The sequence below is a fragment of the Heptranchias perlo genome, chromosome 5 (assembly GCF_035084215.1).
Source record: "Heptranchias perlo isolate sHepPer1 chromosome 5, sHepPer1.hap1, whole genome shotgun sequence".
Taxonomy (NCBI): Eukaryota; Metazoa; Chordata; class Chondrichthyes; order Hexanchiformes; family Hexanchidae; genus Heptranchias; species Heptranchias perlo.
In genome coordinates this window covers 22,179,241-22,197,583 of record NC_090329.1, presented here as the reverse complement: position 1 = coordinate 22,197,583, position 18,343 = coordinate 22,179,241, and the positions used below count along the sequence as shown (strand labels likewise).

The 18,343-nt window shown below is 44.8% G+C and overlaps 1 protein-coding gene across 2 annotated transcripts in view; it reads right to left on the bottom strand.

The window, feature by feature from the left end:
* Positions 1-913: 913 nt before the first annotated feature.
* spast (spastin) overlaps positions 914-18,343 on the bottom strand; it is a 74,686-nt gene continuing 57,256 nt past the window's right edge. For both annotated transcript variants that reach the window (XM_067984101.1, XM_067984102.1), the window contains 6 exons: positions 17,915-17,994; positions 16,567-16,609; positions 12,515-12,594; positions 6,864-6,934; positions 4,771-4,811; positions 914-4,161 (listed from right to left, as the gene is read on the bottom strand). In XM_067984101.1, coding sequence (XP_067840202.1) covers positions 4,033-4,161; positions 4,771-4,811; positions 6,864-6,934; positions 12,515-12,594; positions 16,567-16,609; positions 17,915-17,994 — 444 coding nt within the window. In that variant the 3' untranslated portion in view covers positions 914-4,032. The remainder of the gene's footprint in view (positions 4,162-4,770; positions 4,812-6,863; positions 6,935-12,514; positions 12,595-16,566; positions 16,610-17,914; positions 17,995-18,343) is intronic.

Below are 18,343 nucleotides of genomic sequence, written 5' to 3'. Positions count from 1 at the left end.
ATAAAGGAATAAGATGACACCTGCAGGGGAATCTGTGGCATTGCAGATCATTTTAACAAAGAATGGCAGCTTTAACTGTCTGTTTAAAATGTTTGATCCTACAGCTAAAGTAATTGGAGAATCAACAAGCACTTCGTTTGTACTATATGTACCCACATTCGCTCCCATCACCAAGACTGCCTACTTCCAGCTCCATAACATCGCCCGTCTCAGTCCCTGCCTCAGCTCATCGTTACCTCCAGACTCAGACTATTGCAATGCTCTCCTCCCACTTTACACCCTCCATAAACTTCTCATCCAAAACTCACTCCAAGCTCTGTTCACCTATCACCTTTGTGCTCACTGACCTACAATGGCTCAAGGTCGGGCAACACCTCAATTTTAAAATTCCCATCCTTGTGTTCAATCCCTCTGTGGCCTCACCCCTCTCCCTGTCTCTGTAACCTTCTCCAGTCCTATAACCCTCCGAGATCTCCACGCTCCTCCAATTCCAGCCTCTTCCGCATATCTGATTTTCATCGCCCCTCCACTGGCGGCAGTGCCTTCGGCTGCCTAGGCCTTAAGCTCTGGAATTCCCTCCCTAAACCTCTCCGCCTCGCTCTTCTTCTTTAAGACGTGCCTTAAAACCTCTCTCTTTGACCAAGCTTTTGGTCGCCTGTCCTAATATCTCCTTACGTGGTTCAGTGTCAATTTCTGTCTGATAACGCTCCTGTGAAACGCCTTGGGATGTTTTACTATGTTAAAGGCGCTATATAAATGCAAGTTGTTAAACCAAGTGTCAGGCCGTTTCCTCTGCTGTAAACTAAGTGTGAAACACTACTTGTATAACCAACCTAACTGGTGTCGACATCACCATGACCTACACGAGTCCTCTTAGGCCTCTTCAGCCAAAAAATATCACGAATCTCACAACTTCCAGGCGTCGAATTAAAACTTTTATTCATCAATATATTAGACATGAAAAACAAACAGATCAAAAAAAAATCGTTCATGCACATTGGTACAAAAAAAAATGGAAAAAAAGTGGCAAAAATACAATATTTACTAATTGGGACACTTTACCTTTCCCCATACCAGTTTCCGCAGTAACAGGGTGTTGGAACGACAACAGTGCTAAAATAAAACAGACAGAATCGCTGCCTACTCCTGAACACCATGCTCATATTTAAACTTTCTACTCACGTCAAGTTCAATGCAATGATGTACAAATCTGTTAAAAAGGTAGTCAGAAAGTTATCAAAGTTAGAAAGAGTCCACACACGTGTTGGTTAATTGCTTTGTGCTAGTTGACGGTCATGTTGAAAATTTTGACAAGAATTTTTGCAGTTTTGCCAAGTTTAACTGCTAGAAAGTTTGAAGTGGGAGAGAGACACTGCACAGTTTGAAAGCACAGATTAAACTGAATAGCGAAGGTACAGGATATTTACCTTCAGGCCGTTTAATATTTCAGTGCTCTCTGAACTCTAGGACACTTTTCATTCCAGCTGTGCGTTCACAATCACTGCCTTTCGCCGCGGGACTTGCATTCGGACAGTCTGCAGCACAAGAGCTTCCAGTGGCTACAACAACAACAAAAAAAGCCCCCTCCGATATTGTTTGATCCGGAGTGTCTCAGAAAAGGAGCAACCGTGCACCGTACGACTAAGGGTAGGTGTACCAGCTGAACAAATAATGAGTGAGCTGCATAGTTGAGGAAAACTTGACAATGCAGCCGTTTTGTGAGGTAGAGTTGGTACAAAGACCACTTTCAAACCTACTCCAGGAAAATCCCTGAACCTTCCCGTTCCATTCACACTTAATCCTGATCAGGACCACCCCACCCGAATGCAAATGCAAAGCCTTCGGAATCAACGTTCTTCCGCTTGGAAACACTGACAAAGGCTTTTTAAAAATAGATATTGCAAGACGTGGGTGAATGGAAGGCTTGCAATAATGTCTCAATAACGCCAAGACTAGTTAAGAAGTCAGGAGATCCCCATGGCACAGACGGTTATTTGGTTTTAAGAAGGACACGAATTTTATGCGCAATTATTCTGCGAAGGTGGAGCTATGCCTGTTTCAGGCCACAAGGTTAGCAGTTAAAAGCTCACTTCACTCAGCTCTATTACTGGGGTCTGGAAACTGCAAACTGTGAAGTGCTCGTCATTGCCAAAGTGTGATGACATGTTCAGTATTTTTTTAAAAAAACAGGTTACTAGTGGCTCTCCTGTGGCAGTGCTCGTCGAGTGGCCTCTGATCTGGAACACCAGCAGGGTTGTCCTCAAAAATGTAGTTGCTAACCTGTTCCCGTTCCTTTAAATGACCAAAATCTAGATAATTGTTAACGACTTGTACACCACTGGGTTCAGGGAACAGTTGTAACTGTGTGTACATTTTGCGCGCCAGGGTAATTCTTTTCTGTAAGACTTGCATTTATATAGCGCCTTTCACGACCTCAGGATGCCCCAAAGCGCTTTACAGCCAATGAAGTACTTTTTGAAGTGTAGTTACTGTTGTCATTTAGGAATTTATTTGTACTGTTAACAAAGCGTGACATCTAGAGCATGACATCCCATCTTGGCAATACTAGTGAACCTCTTATGACGCTGCTCGTGGTTAAGACAGAACACATGGGCTGTTGTAAGGTCAGGGATGTTGTATTAAGTATCACGTAGCTACGCGGCTCACAAGGCTACACAGGTGAATTGCTGCCAAGTAAATAGTTGGTTCATACAGGGGGCCAATTAAGAGGCTGTCGCTATTTTAAAAAAACACACTGGTTGATTTCATGCAGAGGTCGATTAAGGGAGACAATCAGACAGAAACAGACAGACGGACTGACTCTGGTATTTTATGTTCCTAGAGCGGTCCTTTTTCCTGAGGTGTGACAGAAAGATGAGTGTGACATGGAAGTGTGACAGACGGGAAATACACACCAGATGTATTTCTTAGAAAAGTACCAGCAAATCTCCTGTGGAATTAGTCACAGCGATTGAGAATTATACCAAGTATGGGGTTTATGTTACAGATAGATGTTTTGAAAGACTGAGCCTTTGCCTCAATATTGTGAATACCATTATGAACATTTAATCCACCCCACTACAATATTTTCAAAGGATTGAGTTGCATGAAGAAAAGATTTATTCAGAAGCCTATCTAAAGTATCAGTTTTGATAATGCTGAATTTGTAACAAGAGGCTGTATATTATATAATGATGGGGAAACCATGCACCGGACTGGAAGTTTGCATGCAATCATATTTCGAAAGAACGCCTGTGTCATTATTCCTGCAACACCTGTAGGCTTTTGTACCAAGTCTATCCGCCAAACACTGCACTGAAATATTGAATGACTGAAGCGAAATATTTATTGGCAGACTGGGTAGGAAATCAAGAGACCAGCTACTTGATATTGGGGAGAAACACTTTTGGAAGCTGGGGAGCACTCCAAATGGTCTTCTTTCAAAGAATCCATTTCCACAAGGGTACAACCAGCGACTTATTTGGCACAATAAAAACTGCTGAACAGACTGGATTTAATAATCAGTTATGAATGGATAATGCTAGTGGCCCATTTAGAGCCGGATTAGTCATGGGGGAGCAAAGGGACCAAACACGAATGGACAAGCAAATGTACTGCAAACTTAAGGCACGAATCTTTCTATAGTTGTGCTTCTACTCTGTACACTGAACAGGGACCGACTTGCTTACACCAGAAACAAAATATACAAATCATGACATTTTTTTTTACCATTGCTAGACCCTAAACTCGACCTTCACAACTGCCAGCTACATGGTTCCGGGACCCTGAGGGATGAAGGATCCTGAAACTTGATTTTAAAAGGATACTGCACGTCACAGAAAGGATTCCGTTTTGTAAACTTTTCCCGTCAGTTTTAGTGCTCCTGATTCCGTGATAGGATCTGTGATGAAACAGCTTTGGATGCCCTAATGAAGGCCAGAGGAAGTGCATGTCAGTTGGTGCTGACAATGGATGTTGTGCTCTCTGATCAAGGCGAGTCCTTACAGCAGTGAACGGAGCTGGTTTGACACCTCACGAATTAATTGCAGTGTCTCCATAGTCCTCGTTCCAGCGCCGGTACCCGTCGAGAGTCTGAGGGCCCACACTTGGTTTGATCTTCCTCCGCGAATCTTCAAAATCGGACAGTCGGATCTTTCTCACCTAGACAGGCAGCAGAAGACGAGGTACAAAGTCATGCTCAGATATATGCACGCTCCTCCTCCCGCACGAGCACCTCGCCACGCCACCCGGGTGAGAGAAAAGCAAGTGGAGGTTGATCAAAGATACTTAAGTAGCCCGTGCACAACCACCGTCGCATTCTCTTCATCTCTCATGGTCCCTAGGCTGCCTACTCCACTCCGCCACGAGCCCGCTCCGCCACGAGCCCGCTCCGCCACGAGCCCGCTCCGCCACGAGCCCGCTCCGCCACTCGCTCCGACACTAGCCCGCTCCGCCAATCACTCCGACACTAGCCAACCTCACCAAAACCCACTCTATTCCAATACTACCCAACCAACACTCCCCGCAAATACACTTCCCCACTTCACCCCGATCTTTTCCTTCGCCTGCAGCCTCCTCATAAATGTACCGTGAGCATTGCCAGGGTAATTTACTAGTAGAGCAACAAAATGGCCAGGAACCAGGGTTAAAAATCACTGTCTTTCAAATGCAGCTACAGTGAAGCAGGCTGTGGTGTCCAAAAAAACAGATTAACACTAGCAATTCTACACACAGGAGTGTTTTAAATTTGGGAATAGAAGTGAACCATACCTCACTGGCAGCCATACTCCTCACTTCTTCTGGTTTGAGCTCTGAAGGAAAAGGAAATCATATAATTTTGACAACTCAAATTACAAAGCAGAGCAGCTGAAACACTCCAGAAACAAACAAAATCAGGCACACCTCAGCATTTATCTGGGACCAGTAAAAGTGACCATGACGCTGTTGGATTGTCGTAAAAACCCAACTGGTTCGCTAATGTCCTTTAGAGAAGAAAACCTGACGATCTTACCCGGTCTGGGCCTGTGTGACTCCAGTCCCACACCAACGTGGTTGACTCTTAACTGCCCTCTGAAATGGCCTAGCAAGCCACTCAGTTGTAATCAAATGGCTATCACCACCTTTTCAAGGCAATAAGGATGGGCAATAAATGCTGGCTTTGCCAGCAACACCCATATTCAGACAATGAATTAAAAAAACGGAGTGGATATTGACACCACTGTGAGTGCCAATGAGTTGGAGGCGGGGCTGGAGTTGTGGTTTTAATTTACTCACGAGCCACAGGAAACGGTCTCCAAATTCACGACTGAAACTACAGCAAATAGTCTCCCGATAAAAGCAGGATTATTTCTCCAGGAAAATGGAGTGAGTGGAGGATAGTTACATAATAACAAATTACGTGTGTAAAATCAATCCCAGTCACTTACAGCAGTGCAGACTCCAGGCATGATTGATGGGGGAATTACCTAATCTTCTCCATTCTGGCCGGGACTTATGGTGTCACTGTATGCAGCCTTAAAAAAAAATTCTATACGGCAAGAGAGGTACTGGAAGTGACAGAGAGGAAACCACATAGGGTGGATAGAAGTCAAAAATCCTTTCAATGGGGCTTGGATGACATCATAAATCAAGGGCAAAACTTTTACTACTGGTCAAAACCCACTGGTCGCACTACGCACCAGGATTACGCTTGTCTTTCATAGTGATGACTTGGTAAATTTTATACGGTGGCTTAATACCACCAGTGAATCAAGGCACACACTGACTGGCAGTGCATTCCATGATTGAGTCGATATATTCAAGAAGCAATGCCACACGCGTGTGTGCACGTAAACACGGGTAAATGGATCAGCCATGATCTAACTGAATGGTGGAACAGGCTCGAGGGGCTGGATAGCCTACTCCTGTTCCTACTGTTTTAAAACCTGAATTCAAGTTCTCAAACTGCCACGGTGGGATATGAATTCACGTTTTCTAATTGTTAGTCGAGGCCTCTGGATTACTAGTCCAGTAACATAACCACAACATTACTGTACCCAACATGTGTTTACAAAACTTGATCAATGCAGACGTGTTGCGATGTGAAGTGCTGCAACTTTGAAGATGTGACATGTGCCCCTTACATTAATGAGAAGAGGATGTCGAGTGTGACAATTAGATCTCATTAACTCCTACAAAATAGAAAGTTTTTCCCTCCAAAACAAATATTGCAAATGTCTATTACACAGTTTAACACCTGAACATCTCTAGGTTTATTCAGTTTAATACACCCTCGGCTGTCGGAATAAATAAAGGGCCATTTAATAGGCGGCAGACAATGGACCAACCTGAAGTATTGTGTCCAATTTTGGGCACACTTTAGGAAGGATATTAAGGCTTTGGAGAGGATGGAGAGGAAATTTACTAGAATGGTACCAGGGATGAGGGACTTCAGTTATGTGGAGAGACTGGAGAAGCTGGGATTGTTCGCCTTAGAGCAGAGGTGGTTAAGGGGAGATTTAATAGAGGTGTTCAAAATTACCATTTTGATAGAGTAAATAAGCAGAAACTGTTTCCAGTTGCAGAAGGGTCGGTAACCAGAGGACAGGATTTAGTATCAGAGGTGAGATGAAGAGAAATGTTTTTACACAGCGAGTTGTTATGATCTGGAATGCACTGCCTGAAAGGGTGGTGGAAGCAGATTCAATAATAACTTTCAAAAGGGAATGAGATAAATACTTGAAGGGGAAAATTTGCAGGGCTACGGGGAAAGAGCAGGAGAATGGACTAATTGGATAGCTCTTTCAAAGAGCCGACACAGGCACAATGGGTCCAATGGCCTGCTTCTGTGTTGTAACATACTATGATTCTATCACATCACCTACCTCGAATTGGACCCAGTGCTGCATCCTTCGCAAGTGCAGTCAGGTCACTCCCTGAATATCCTTCTGTCTGTCTGTAAGGAGGAGTGAGAAAATAGAAAACACCAAGTCTCAGTTAAAAAAAAGCACTTCATATACACACGCACACACGTTGGAAGATGGAGCACTTGCTGGAAATATTCAGGGTCTTTTGAATTAAACAGCGACCAGTAAGAATGCTCCTGCATAAGTGGTCTAATGCAAGGACTTTAGAAGAAATGGTACAGCACTATGTCACCAGCACAAGCTACCAGATGTCAAGCTAACCCAACAATATAAAACTATTTGCCTCAGTAACATTTCAACTGCAGCAAGTTGCATTTTTATATAGTGCCTTTAATGTAAAAGCACTACACACACAAGGAATGGAACGCCAAGCAATGAAGTGTTTGGGGGGGTATCAATAGATTGTGCCCCCTTGTTCTAGATTCCCCCACCAAAGGAAAGAGTGTTTCTGGTATCTACCCTATCGAGTACCTTTTGATCTCTATTAGATGACACCTCAACCATCTAAACTCGAGGCCATACAAACCAAGTTTATGCAACCTTTTCTCATAATTTAACCCTCTAAGTATTGGTAGCATTCTGGTGAATCTGCGCTGTATCCCCTCCAAGGCTAATATATACTTGTCTCCGTTGTTGGTACCTGGGAGCCCCAGTACAGGATAACTCTGACATAGAAGACGTGTCCAGACAGTTCTCCTTCATGGCTCTGAACTCCTCAGCGTGCAATGGAAGGGCTTTCACAAATAACTTCCCAGAAATGTTAGGGAAACAAGGGACTAGTGAGAAGGAGGAATTAAAGGAAATTAGTAATCGTAAAAAAAAGTGCTGGGGAAATTAATGGGACCGAAAGCAGATAAATCCCCGGGGCCTGATAATCTGCATCCCAGAGTACTAAAAGAGGTAGCCACGGAAATAGTGGATGCATTAGTTGTCATCTTCCAAAATTCTATAGATTATGGAACAGTTCCTGCAGATTGGAGGGTGGCAAATGTAACCCCACTATTTAAAAGGAGGGAGAGAGAAAACAAGGAACTACAGGCTGGGTAGCCTAACATCAGTAGTGGGGAAAATGCTAGAGTCTATTATAAAGGATGTGATAACAGGACACTTAGAAAATATCAACGGGATTAGTCAAAGTCAACATGGATTTATGAAAGGGAAATCATGTTTGACAAACCTACTGGAGTTTTTTCAGGATGTAACTGGTAGAATAGATAAGGGAGAACCAGTGGATGTGGTTTATTTGGATTTTCAGAAGGCCTTTGATAAAGTCCCACATAAGCGGTTAGATTAAAGCACATACGATTAGGGGTAATATACTGGCACGGATTGAAAATTGGTTAACAGACAGTAGGAATAAATGGGTCTTTTTCGGGGTGGCAGGCAGTGACTAGTTGGGTACCGCAGGGATCAGTGCTTGGGCCCCAGCTATTCACAATATAGATCAATGATTTGGATGAGGGAACCAAATGTAATATTTCCAAGTTTGCTGACGACACAAAACTAGGTGGGATTGTGAGTTGTGAGGAGGATGCAAAGGTGATTTGGACAAGTTGAGCGAGTGGGCAAATACATGGCAGATGCAGTATAATGTGGATAAATGTGAAGTTATCCACTTCAGAAGGAATAACAGAAAGGCAGAGTATTATTTAAATGGTGATAGGTTGGGGAATGTTGATGTACAAAGGGACCTGGGTGTCCTTGTACACCAGTCACTGAAAACAAACCTGCAGGTGCAGCAAGCAGTTAGGAAGGCAAATGGTATATTGGCCTTCATTGCAAGAGGATGAGAGTATAGGAGTAAGGATGTCTTACTACAGTTATACAGGGCCTTGGTGAGACCACACCTGGAGTATTGTGTGCAGTTTTGGTCTCCTTACTTAAAGGATATACTTGCCATAGGAGGGAGTGCAGCGAAGGTTCACCAGACTGATTCCTGGGATGACAGGACTGTCGTATGAGGAGAGATTGGGTCGACTCGGCCTGTATTCACTTGAGTTTAGAAGAATGAGAGGGGATCTCATTGAAACATATAAAATTCTGACAGACTGGATGAAGGGAGGATATTTCCCTTGGCTGGGTGTCCAGAACGAGGGGTCACAGTCTCAGGATAGGACATTTAGGACTGATGAGGAGAAATTTCTTCACTCAGAGGGTGGTGAACCTGTGGAATTCTCTAACACAGAAGGCTGTGGAGGCCAAGTCACTGAATATATTTAAGAAGTAGATAGATAGATTTCTAGACACAAAGATATCAAGGGGTATGGAGAGAGCAGGAATATGGTGTGGAGACAGAAGATCAGCCATGATCATACTGATGGCGGAGCAGGCTCGAAGGGCCGAATGGCCTACTCCTGCTCCTATTTTCTATGTTTCTCTGGCCCATGTGTCAGATCCAGGAACAAGCCGTGGGGTGGATCGTGACAAAAAGGAGACGTGACTGCAGGGAGGGAGGACTCTGGCCTACACTGACCGGTCATGAGTGTCCTAGAGGAGGATTCAGCCTCACACAAGGGCTTGGATTAAGCAGTTGGTGAGTACGCCTGGTACATAGCATTGGACCTGGATGTGGGACATTAAGATGCCAGATGCGCTAATCGTCTTTTTCCAAAATTCTCTACATTCAGGAATTGTGTCTTCAGATTGGAAACTTGCAACTGTCAATCCATTATTTAAGAAGGGAGGGAGAAACCAGGTAACTACAGACCTGCCAGTTTGTGGGGAAGTTACTGCAATCTATCAGTGACGGAATGACCGAGCACTTGGACAAGTAAAGTATCAGCTGATCAGAGAACATGGATTTGTGAAGGGAACATAGTGTCTGACTAATCTAGCTGAATTTTTTGAGGGGGTCACTAGCACGGTTGATCAGGGCGTTTGATAAGATTCCGCACAAGAGATTATTAGCAAAAAATGAAGGCACACACAATTGGAGGTAGGAGACAAGAGAATAGGCATAACAGGATTATTTGCTGATTAGCAAGTGGTGTTCCTCAGAAATCTGTACTGGGGCCTCAACTTTTCACCATATATTAATGACTTGGATGAAGGGATAGAGTTGTACATCCAAGTTTACAGATGACACTATATATTATCCTTGGAGGGGGTGCAGCACAGATTCACCATAACGATACCAATACTTAAAGGGTTAAATTATGAGAAAAGGTTGCATAAACTTGGTTTGTATTGCCTCGAGTTTAGACGGTTGAGAGATCATCTAATCGAGATCAAAAGGGACTCGATAGGGTAGATACAGAAACACTATTTCCTCTGATGGGGGAATCTAGAACAAAGGGGCACAATCTTAAAGTTAGAGCTAGGCCATTCAGGAGTAAAATCAGGAAGCACTTTCACACAATTGTGGTGAGTTCCAGATTTCCACTACCCAAAGGTTGTGGATAATGAGGGCCAACTGGAGCTTTCAAGACCGAGATTTATAGATTTTTGTTAGATAAGGGTATCAAGGGATATGGAGCAAAGGAGGGTAAATGAAGCTGAAGTGCAGATCAGCTGTGATCTAATTGAATGGTGGAAGAGTCTCAAAAGGCTGAATTGGCCTACTCCTCTTCCCATGTTCCTGAAATGACATGAGCTGCCCTGTGCAAGTCCTTCCACCATTTTGAAAACAGACACCCATCGTAAACCGATAAAGAAACGTACCTTTGGACGATAGCTATTGTAGGTGTACCTGGAGGCTGGGCGCGAGAACGTGCGCTCATATATCCAGGGATTGCTGCTTACGATTGAGACAGAGAGAAGCAGCTGTTGCTGAAGCACAGCGCCTCCATCTGGTAGAACCATCACTGGAGTCCATGCTGTAGTCAGGAAGATGGTGGCGAGTTGTGCCACTAAGGAGGAGCTCCCAGAGCCTGCTATATACCTAGCGAGAGCTTAAACCTGTGCTTTTCATTTGTGTGAAATCCAATGAAACTATCCTTCTGGAGATGGGGGTGGGAAGGCAATCTCTCTCTGGGGTCGAGGTGGCACCAAGACGTTTAGTGATGCAAGCTCAGGACCAAGTCAACCCTGTGTGGCAGACTAAGCAAGTCGATACCTGAGCCAGGCAGGTCCCCAGTACTACGCGACAATGTTGATTAACCAGCCTGCCTGCCTCGCTACTGGCACCTGGAGTCCTGTGTTTCGGTGTTCTTACCTAAGGATATACTTACCTTAGAGGGAGTGCAACAAAGGTTCACTAGGTAGATTCCTAGAATGAGAGGGTTGTCCTATGAGAAGAGATCGAGTAGAATGGGCCTGTATTCTCTGGAGTTTAGAAGAATGATAAGTGATCTCATTGAAACATGTAAGAATCTGAGATGGCTTGACAGGGTAGATGCTGAGAGGCTGTTTCCCCTGGCTGGAGAGTTTAGAACTACAGGGCATAGTCTCAGGATAAGGGGTCTTCACTCCGAGGGTTGTCAATCTTTGGAATTCTCTACCCCAGAGGGCTGTGGATGCTCAGTCGTTGACTATATTCAAGGCTGAGATCAACATATTCTTCCCACATTTTTTTTTCGTTCATGGGATGTGGGCATCGCTGGCAAGGCCGGCATTTAATGCCCATCCCTAATTGCCCTTGAGAAGGTGGTGGTGAGCCGCCGCCTTGAACCGCTGCAGTCTGTGTGGTGAAGGTTCCCCCACAGTGGTGTTAGGAAGGGAGTTCCAGGATTTTGACCCAGCAACAATGAAGGAACGGCGATATATTTCCAAGTCGGGATGGTGTGTAACTTGGAGGGGAACATGCAGGTGGTGTTGTTCCCATGTACCTGCTGCTCTTGTCCTTCTAGGTGGTAGAGGTCGCGGGTTTGGGAGGTGCTGTTGAAGAAGCATCCGAGGTGAACGAGCAGCTGAAAGCAGCTTGGGTAAGCTGCGTGGTTTCAGCTGATTAAACCCCAGCAGTATCCACGCACACATATCTGGAGTCCCTAAGTCTTACTTCAGCTAAACTGCACAACACTCTGGACTTGAGTAAACAGGACGTGTCTCTCTTTCGTGTGCACTTCACTTTGGGTAAACAGAAACCCCGCAGGTGATAATATAGAGAAGACTTGCATTTATATCATGCCTTTCACAACCTCAGGAAGTCACAAAGCGTTTACAGCCAATTAAGTATTTTTGAAGTGTAGTCATTGTTGTAATGTAGGAAATGCGGCAGCCAATTTGCACAAAGCAAGCTCCCACAAACAGCAATGAGATAAGAACCAGATAATTTGCTTTCGTGATGTTGGTTGAGGATAAATATCGGACAGGAGACTGGGGAGAACGCCCCTGCACTTCTTCGAAATAGTGCAATGTGATCTTTTACATCCACCCGAGAGGGCAGACGGTTTAATATCTCAGCCAAAAGTGCAACATTCCTTCAGTACTGAACTGGGAGTGTCAGCCTAGATTTTGTGTTCAAGCCTCTGGAGCGGGACTTGAATCCATGATCTTTTGGCTAAGGGGCTGTAGATCTGTTGATAGCTTGATTTTGAGACCCGAACACGGTGAAGCGTTTCAGCAGATCAGGCACCCAAGTTTGGCTGCTCAAAAAAAGTCATCAGTGAAACAGAACAAAAATACCAAAAAAAAGCTCTTCAGGACAAACAAAAGGTTTGTGAAGGACTTACTTGGCCAGATGTAAAAGGTCCTTTCGGTTGAGTGGATTCCGGTGTTTGGCCAAAAGATTTGTAATCAGCAACAATCGTGTCTGGGGAAGAGGGCAAAACGAGAAAGAAAATGAAAGATACACTACAAACATTGTTAAGAAACCACACACACATAACAGCTGTGTGCCCCCTTGTGATAAGGCATTAGTAAGTTGGAGTATATATCACATACACACACATATACCTTTTAGAGAGAGAGAACTAAAAAAAGTGAGTATTTTTATATTCATTAAGGTTCATTGGTTTTCCCATCGTCACGAATGGCGACCAGCTCAGGTACTTTTACTCGACCCCAATGCCCCAGGGGTAGCACCAGCTGCTTTTCTCTCTTTCTACCCAGCCATCCACATCAACTGAGACGCAGTCAGACCGCCGCAGTCACCCGAGGGGGACGCAGTCAGACCGCCGCAGTCACCCGAGGGGGACGCAGTCAGACCGCCGCAGTCACCCGAGGGGGACGCAGTCAGACCGCCGCAGTCACCCGAGGGGGACGCAGTCAGACCGCCGCAGTCACCCGAGGGGGACGCAGTCAGACCGCCGCAGTCACCCGAGGGGGACGCAGTCAGACCGCCGCAGTCACCCGAGGGGGACGCAGTCAGACCGCCGCAGTCACCCGAGGGGGACGCAGTCAGACCGCCGCAGTCACCCGAGGGGGACGCAGTCAGACCGCCGCAGTCACCCGAGGGGGACGCAGTCAGACCGCCGCAGTCACCCGAGGGGGACGCAGTCAGACCGCCGCAGTCACCCGAGGGGGACGCAGTCAGTCATTGAGCAGTTTCGCATGATCACAAACCGGTTAGGAACAAGATTCGAAGAGCCTCAAATTATTTCACCATGGAATCTTTCAGCTGATAGAGAAGGAAACTTCAATCCCCTTCAATCTGGATTTGAAACCAGTCCATGTGCCAGCGATAAGACTGGATGCTGCAGAGTCCCAAAAAGGAGTAACGCAATCAAAGGATTTCAGGTAAGCAAAGCCTAAACTGTTCAGACCGGTTACCCCTCTCCTTACCTGTTCAGCATAGTGAAAACAATGCATTTTTCTTACTATCAATTCAAATTCACACAATACCCAGTAATTTCCATTGCAACCAGTGAGCCCCAATAGAATTAAACCTCCATTCTCACAACATCCTACAATTATTTAATGGCAGAAACAGCTGACTGATGGAAAGTCTAAGCCAGTTTTAGAATCCAAGCAGGACCATTTACATCAACTGTGCAGAAGTTTAGCAAAGGAGACTGATAAAATAATGGCTCAAATACAGGAGCCATAAACCTATTGAGCTCATAGCCACAGCTGGGTTGCTGGTAAAATAGAGTGGAGGCAAAAAGAAATTGAAGGCATCAAGTCTTCCCAGCATCAAACTCAGGAACAGCATGGGATCAGGTTACCTCCTGGTGGCAAATGGGGGCAGGAAGGAGAACCAAGTCCATGGCACTAAGGATTTAACCTCAGAGCATCGCTAGTTGTGCCCACTTTCCATCGGAATGCCTGCACCGCGGACGAGTGATCATCTACACAGAATGACAGAACGTACGGCACAGAAACAAACCAACCATTCGGCCCAACTGGTCTATGCCGGTGTTTATGCTACACACGAGCCTCCTCCCACCCTGCTTCATCTAACCCTATCAACATATCCTTCTATTCCTTTCTCCCTCATGTGTTTATCGAGCTTCCCCTTAAATGCATCTATGTTATTCGCTTCAACTACTCCTTGTGGTAGCAAGTTCCACATTCGAACCACTCTCTGGGTAAAGAAGCTTCTCCTGAATTCCCTATTGGATTTATTAGTGACTATCTTATATTTGGCCCATAGTTTTGGACTCCTCCACAAGTATGAGAATAGACTGGAGACTAACATAAAAGGGAATCCAAAGGTCTTCTATAGGCATGTAAAAACAGTAAATGGGTAGTAAGAGGAGGGATGGGACTGATTAGGGACGAAAAAGGAGATCTATGCATGGAGGCAGAAGGCATGGCTGAGGTACTAAATGAGTACTTTGCATCTGTCTTTACCAAGGAAGAAGATGTTACCAAAGTCACAGTAAATGAAGAGGTGGTTGGGCTAAACATTGATAAAGAGGAGGTAATAGAAAGGCTGGCTGTACTTAAAGTAGTAAGTCACCCAGTCTGGGTGGGATGCATCCTAGGTTGCTGTGGGAAGTAAGGGTGGAAATTACAGAGGTACTGGCCATAATCTTCCAATCATCCTTGGATACAGGGGTGTGCCAGAGGACTGGAGAATTGCAAATGTTACACCCTTGTTCAAAAAAGGGTGTAAGGATAAACCCAGCAACTACAGGCCAGTCAGTTTAACCTCTGTAGTGGGGAAACTTTTAGAAACGATAATATGGGAGAAAATTAACAGTCACTTGGACAAGTGTGGATTAATTAAGGAAAGTCAGCACGGATTTTTAAAGGCAAATCATGTTTAACCAACTTGATTGAGTTTTTTTTAAAATGAGGTAACAGAGGGGGTCGATGAGGGCAATGCGGTTGACATGGTGTATATGGACTTTCAAAAGGCGTTTGACAAAACGCCACATAATAGGCTTGTCATCAAAGTTGAAGCCCATGGAATAAAGGGGGCAGTAGCAGCATGGATACGAAACTGGCTAAGTAATAGGAAACAGAGAGTAGTGGTGAATGGTTGTTCTTTGGACTGGAGGGACAGTGGTGTTGCCCAGGGGTCAGTACTAGGACCATTGCTTTTTTTGATATATATTAATGACTTGGACTTGGGTCTACAGGGCACAATTTCAAAATTTGCACATGACACAAAACATGGAAGGGTAGTGAACAATGAGGAGGATAGGGATAGACTTCACAAGGACATAGACAAGTTGGTGGAATGGGCGGACACGTGGCAGATGAAATTTAATGCAGAAAGGTGTGAAGTGATACATTTCGGTAGGAAGAACGAGGAGAGGCAATATAAACCAAAGGGTACAATTCTAAAAGGGATGCAGGAACAGAGAACTGGGGGTATATGTGCACAAATCGTTGAAGATGGCAGGGCAGGTTGAGAAAGTGGTTATGGATGTATACGGGAACCTGGGCTTTATAAATAGAGGCATAGAGTACAAAAGCAAGGAGGTTATCATGAAACTTTATAAAACACTGGTTCGGCCACAACTGAAGTATTGTGTCCAATTCTGGGCACCGCAGTTTAGGAAGGATGTGAAAGCCCTAGAGAGGGTGCAGAGGAGGTTTACTAGAAAGAGCCAAGAACCAGAGGGCACAGATTTAAGATGACTGGCAAAAGAATCAAAGGCAACATAAGAAAAAACTTTTTTTGCAACACAGCGAGTGGTTGTGATCTGAAATGCACTGCCTGAAAGTAATGGAGGCAGATTCAATAGTGGCTTTCAAAAGGGAATTGGGTAAGTACTTGAAGGGAAAAGATTTGCAGAGCTAAGGGGATAGGACAGGGGAGTGGGACTAGCTGGATTGCTCTTGCAGAGAGCCGGCACAGACTCAACGGGCCGAATGGCCTCCTTCCGTGCTGCAACCATTCTATGATTCTAAGTAGAAACATCATCTCTACATTTAGCCTATCAAAAGCTTTCATAATTTTAAAGACCTCTTATGTAATCCCTCAGCCTTTTTTCTATCAGCCAGCTAGCTTTCAGCCAATCAAGTCTTTTTTTCTGTTGTGGGTTCCACCTCCAAAACAGATGGTGAGCAATAGAAAATGGATAAGAACTTTAAGTTTTATATTAGGGTACATAAAATAAAGCAAACAAAAAAGGAGAGCGAATGGGGAAATGGGGTAATCAGGCAAGTACAAATAAAAGTGTTTATTTGAGTTGTCTGGGGTTAATCCTCATATCTAATTGCTCCATTACAATATTAGGGTTAGTCACAGCGTGAGCCAAATTTAAAAAGTGCCCAGCCCAGGGTGTTCTGCAGAGTGTCTGTGGCGGTTAATAAATAAACAAGATTGTACTCTGACAAATACATCATTTAAAACAAGGCTCAAAATCTTCAACTGTAGTTCACATACTTGTTCATTTGGTAGTGAGACGAACACCCTCTTTGTAAAACGCCTGGAAGGGAGGAAATTACAAATTAAAGATGAATTGAATGATTACACTTCTAGTGAGTACACTCGTGTATTTCAGAATTGTTTGATGTAACCTTGATAACTGTGCCTTATATTAAACACAGTTTAACACATCAGCTTTTAAACTGTTAACTTACCTTCACGATAAAGCTGCTCATTCATAACCTTGAGTGACTAACACGAATTAAAAGCAGAGCGTCAGGAGTACGAGCTGAACACCTCCACCCCCTCCCTCCTGATAACTAACTCCTCACCCTGACTGGACCACAGCATTGCACTGGTCTAGCTCAGAGAAACAGATTGACAGAGACCAATCCTGTACTCGTCAATCAATAAATGGATTACACCATAACATAATATACCGTACACATTGTGGCTTTATAATCTCAGAGAGAAGGCTGGAGATGACAGCCAGTGACTAGAGGAAAGCGGCAACAGCTGGAGATGACAGGGGATGACTGGGAGAAAGGGCACTGATCCTGGTACGGCCACGCCTGGAACAGTGTGTACAATTCTGGTCACTGTGGTACAGCAAGGATATTCAGGCAATGGGGGCAGTGCAGGAAAGGGCAACCAAACCAATAATTAAGGTTTTCTTCTGCTGCTCTTCTTCAAAATAGTGCCGTGGGATCTTTTACATCCACCCAAGAGGGCACACGAGGCCTCGGTTTCACACCTCATCCGAAAGACGGCACCTCCGACAGCAGAGTACTGCACTGGGGTGTCAGCCCAGATTATGTGTTCAAGTCTCTGGAGTGGGACTTGAACTCACAACCATGAGTCAAGAGGAGAGAGTGACACCCACTGAGCCAAAGTGAAGGCAGCAGTTTCAAGAACGCACAGTTCAGGAAACTGAATGCTACCGTTCAACAGTCTGCTTTAACGTCAGAACGCAACGAAGCAGAAAATGCAGCACATTCTCTGGATTAATGTGAAAAATGCAGACCTTGTAAGCCGAGTTGCTGCAGCAGCAACAGCTCCTTACAAATAAAGTTTGGTTTGCCAGAACAAAAGGACAGAGATGCTCAAAGCCCTCCTGATACGCTGGCAGTCTGGTTAAGGTGCACTGGGCACCTTTTTCCCCCCAGTTCAAGCACCACTCAGTAATACTCAGCCAGCTAGTTGCCAATGGTCACGTTCCAACAAGTTGAAATAAGACTTCATTAGCACTCCTCTGCTGCACCAGAATTCCATCCAAACTGAAAAACGGTGCATCAAAAACGGCATAGAGCCATCTGCCAGATAAGGCATCCCTAGCCGCAGCGCTGTAGGGCCACAGGCTACTCACCGAAGGACAGCATCATCCAGCTCCTGCGGCCTATTTGTTGCTCCCATCACTAAAACCCGATCATCCCCACTGGACTGTACCTAAACAGAAAGGAGGAGAGCTCTGGTCAATGCATTTTATACTAAATACACCCAGATTGGTTTATAAAGGCACATTAGGAACACAGGAACAGGAGTAGGCCATTCAGCCCCTCGAGCCTGTTCCGCCATTCAATTAGATCATGGCTGATCTGTATTTCAACTCCATCTACCCGCCTTGGCTCCGTGACCTTAATACCTTGCCTAACAAAAATCTATCAATCCCAGTTTGGAAATTTTCAATTGACCCCCAGTCTTAACAGCTTCTTGAGGGAAAAACATTCCAGATTTCCACTCCCCTTTGTGTGAAGAAGTGCTTCCTGACATCATCCCTGATCAGCCTAGCTCTAAT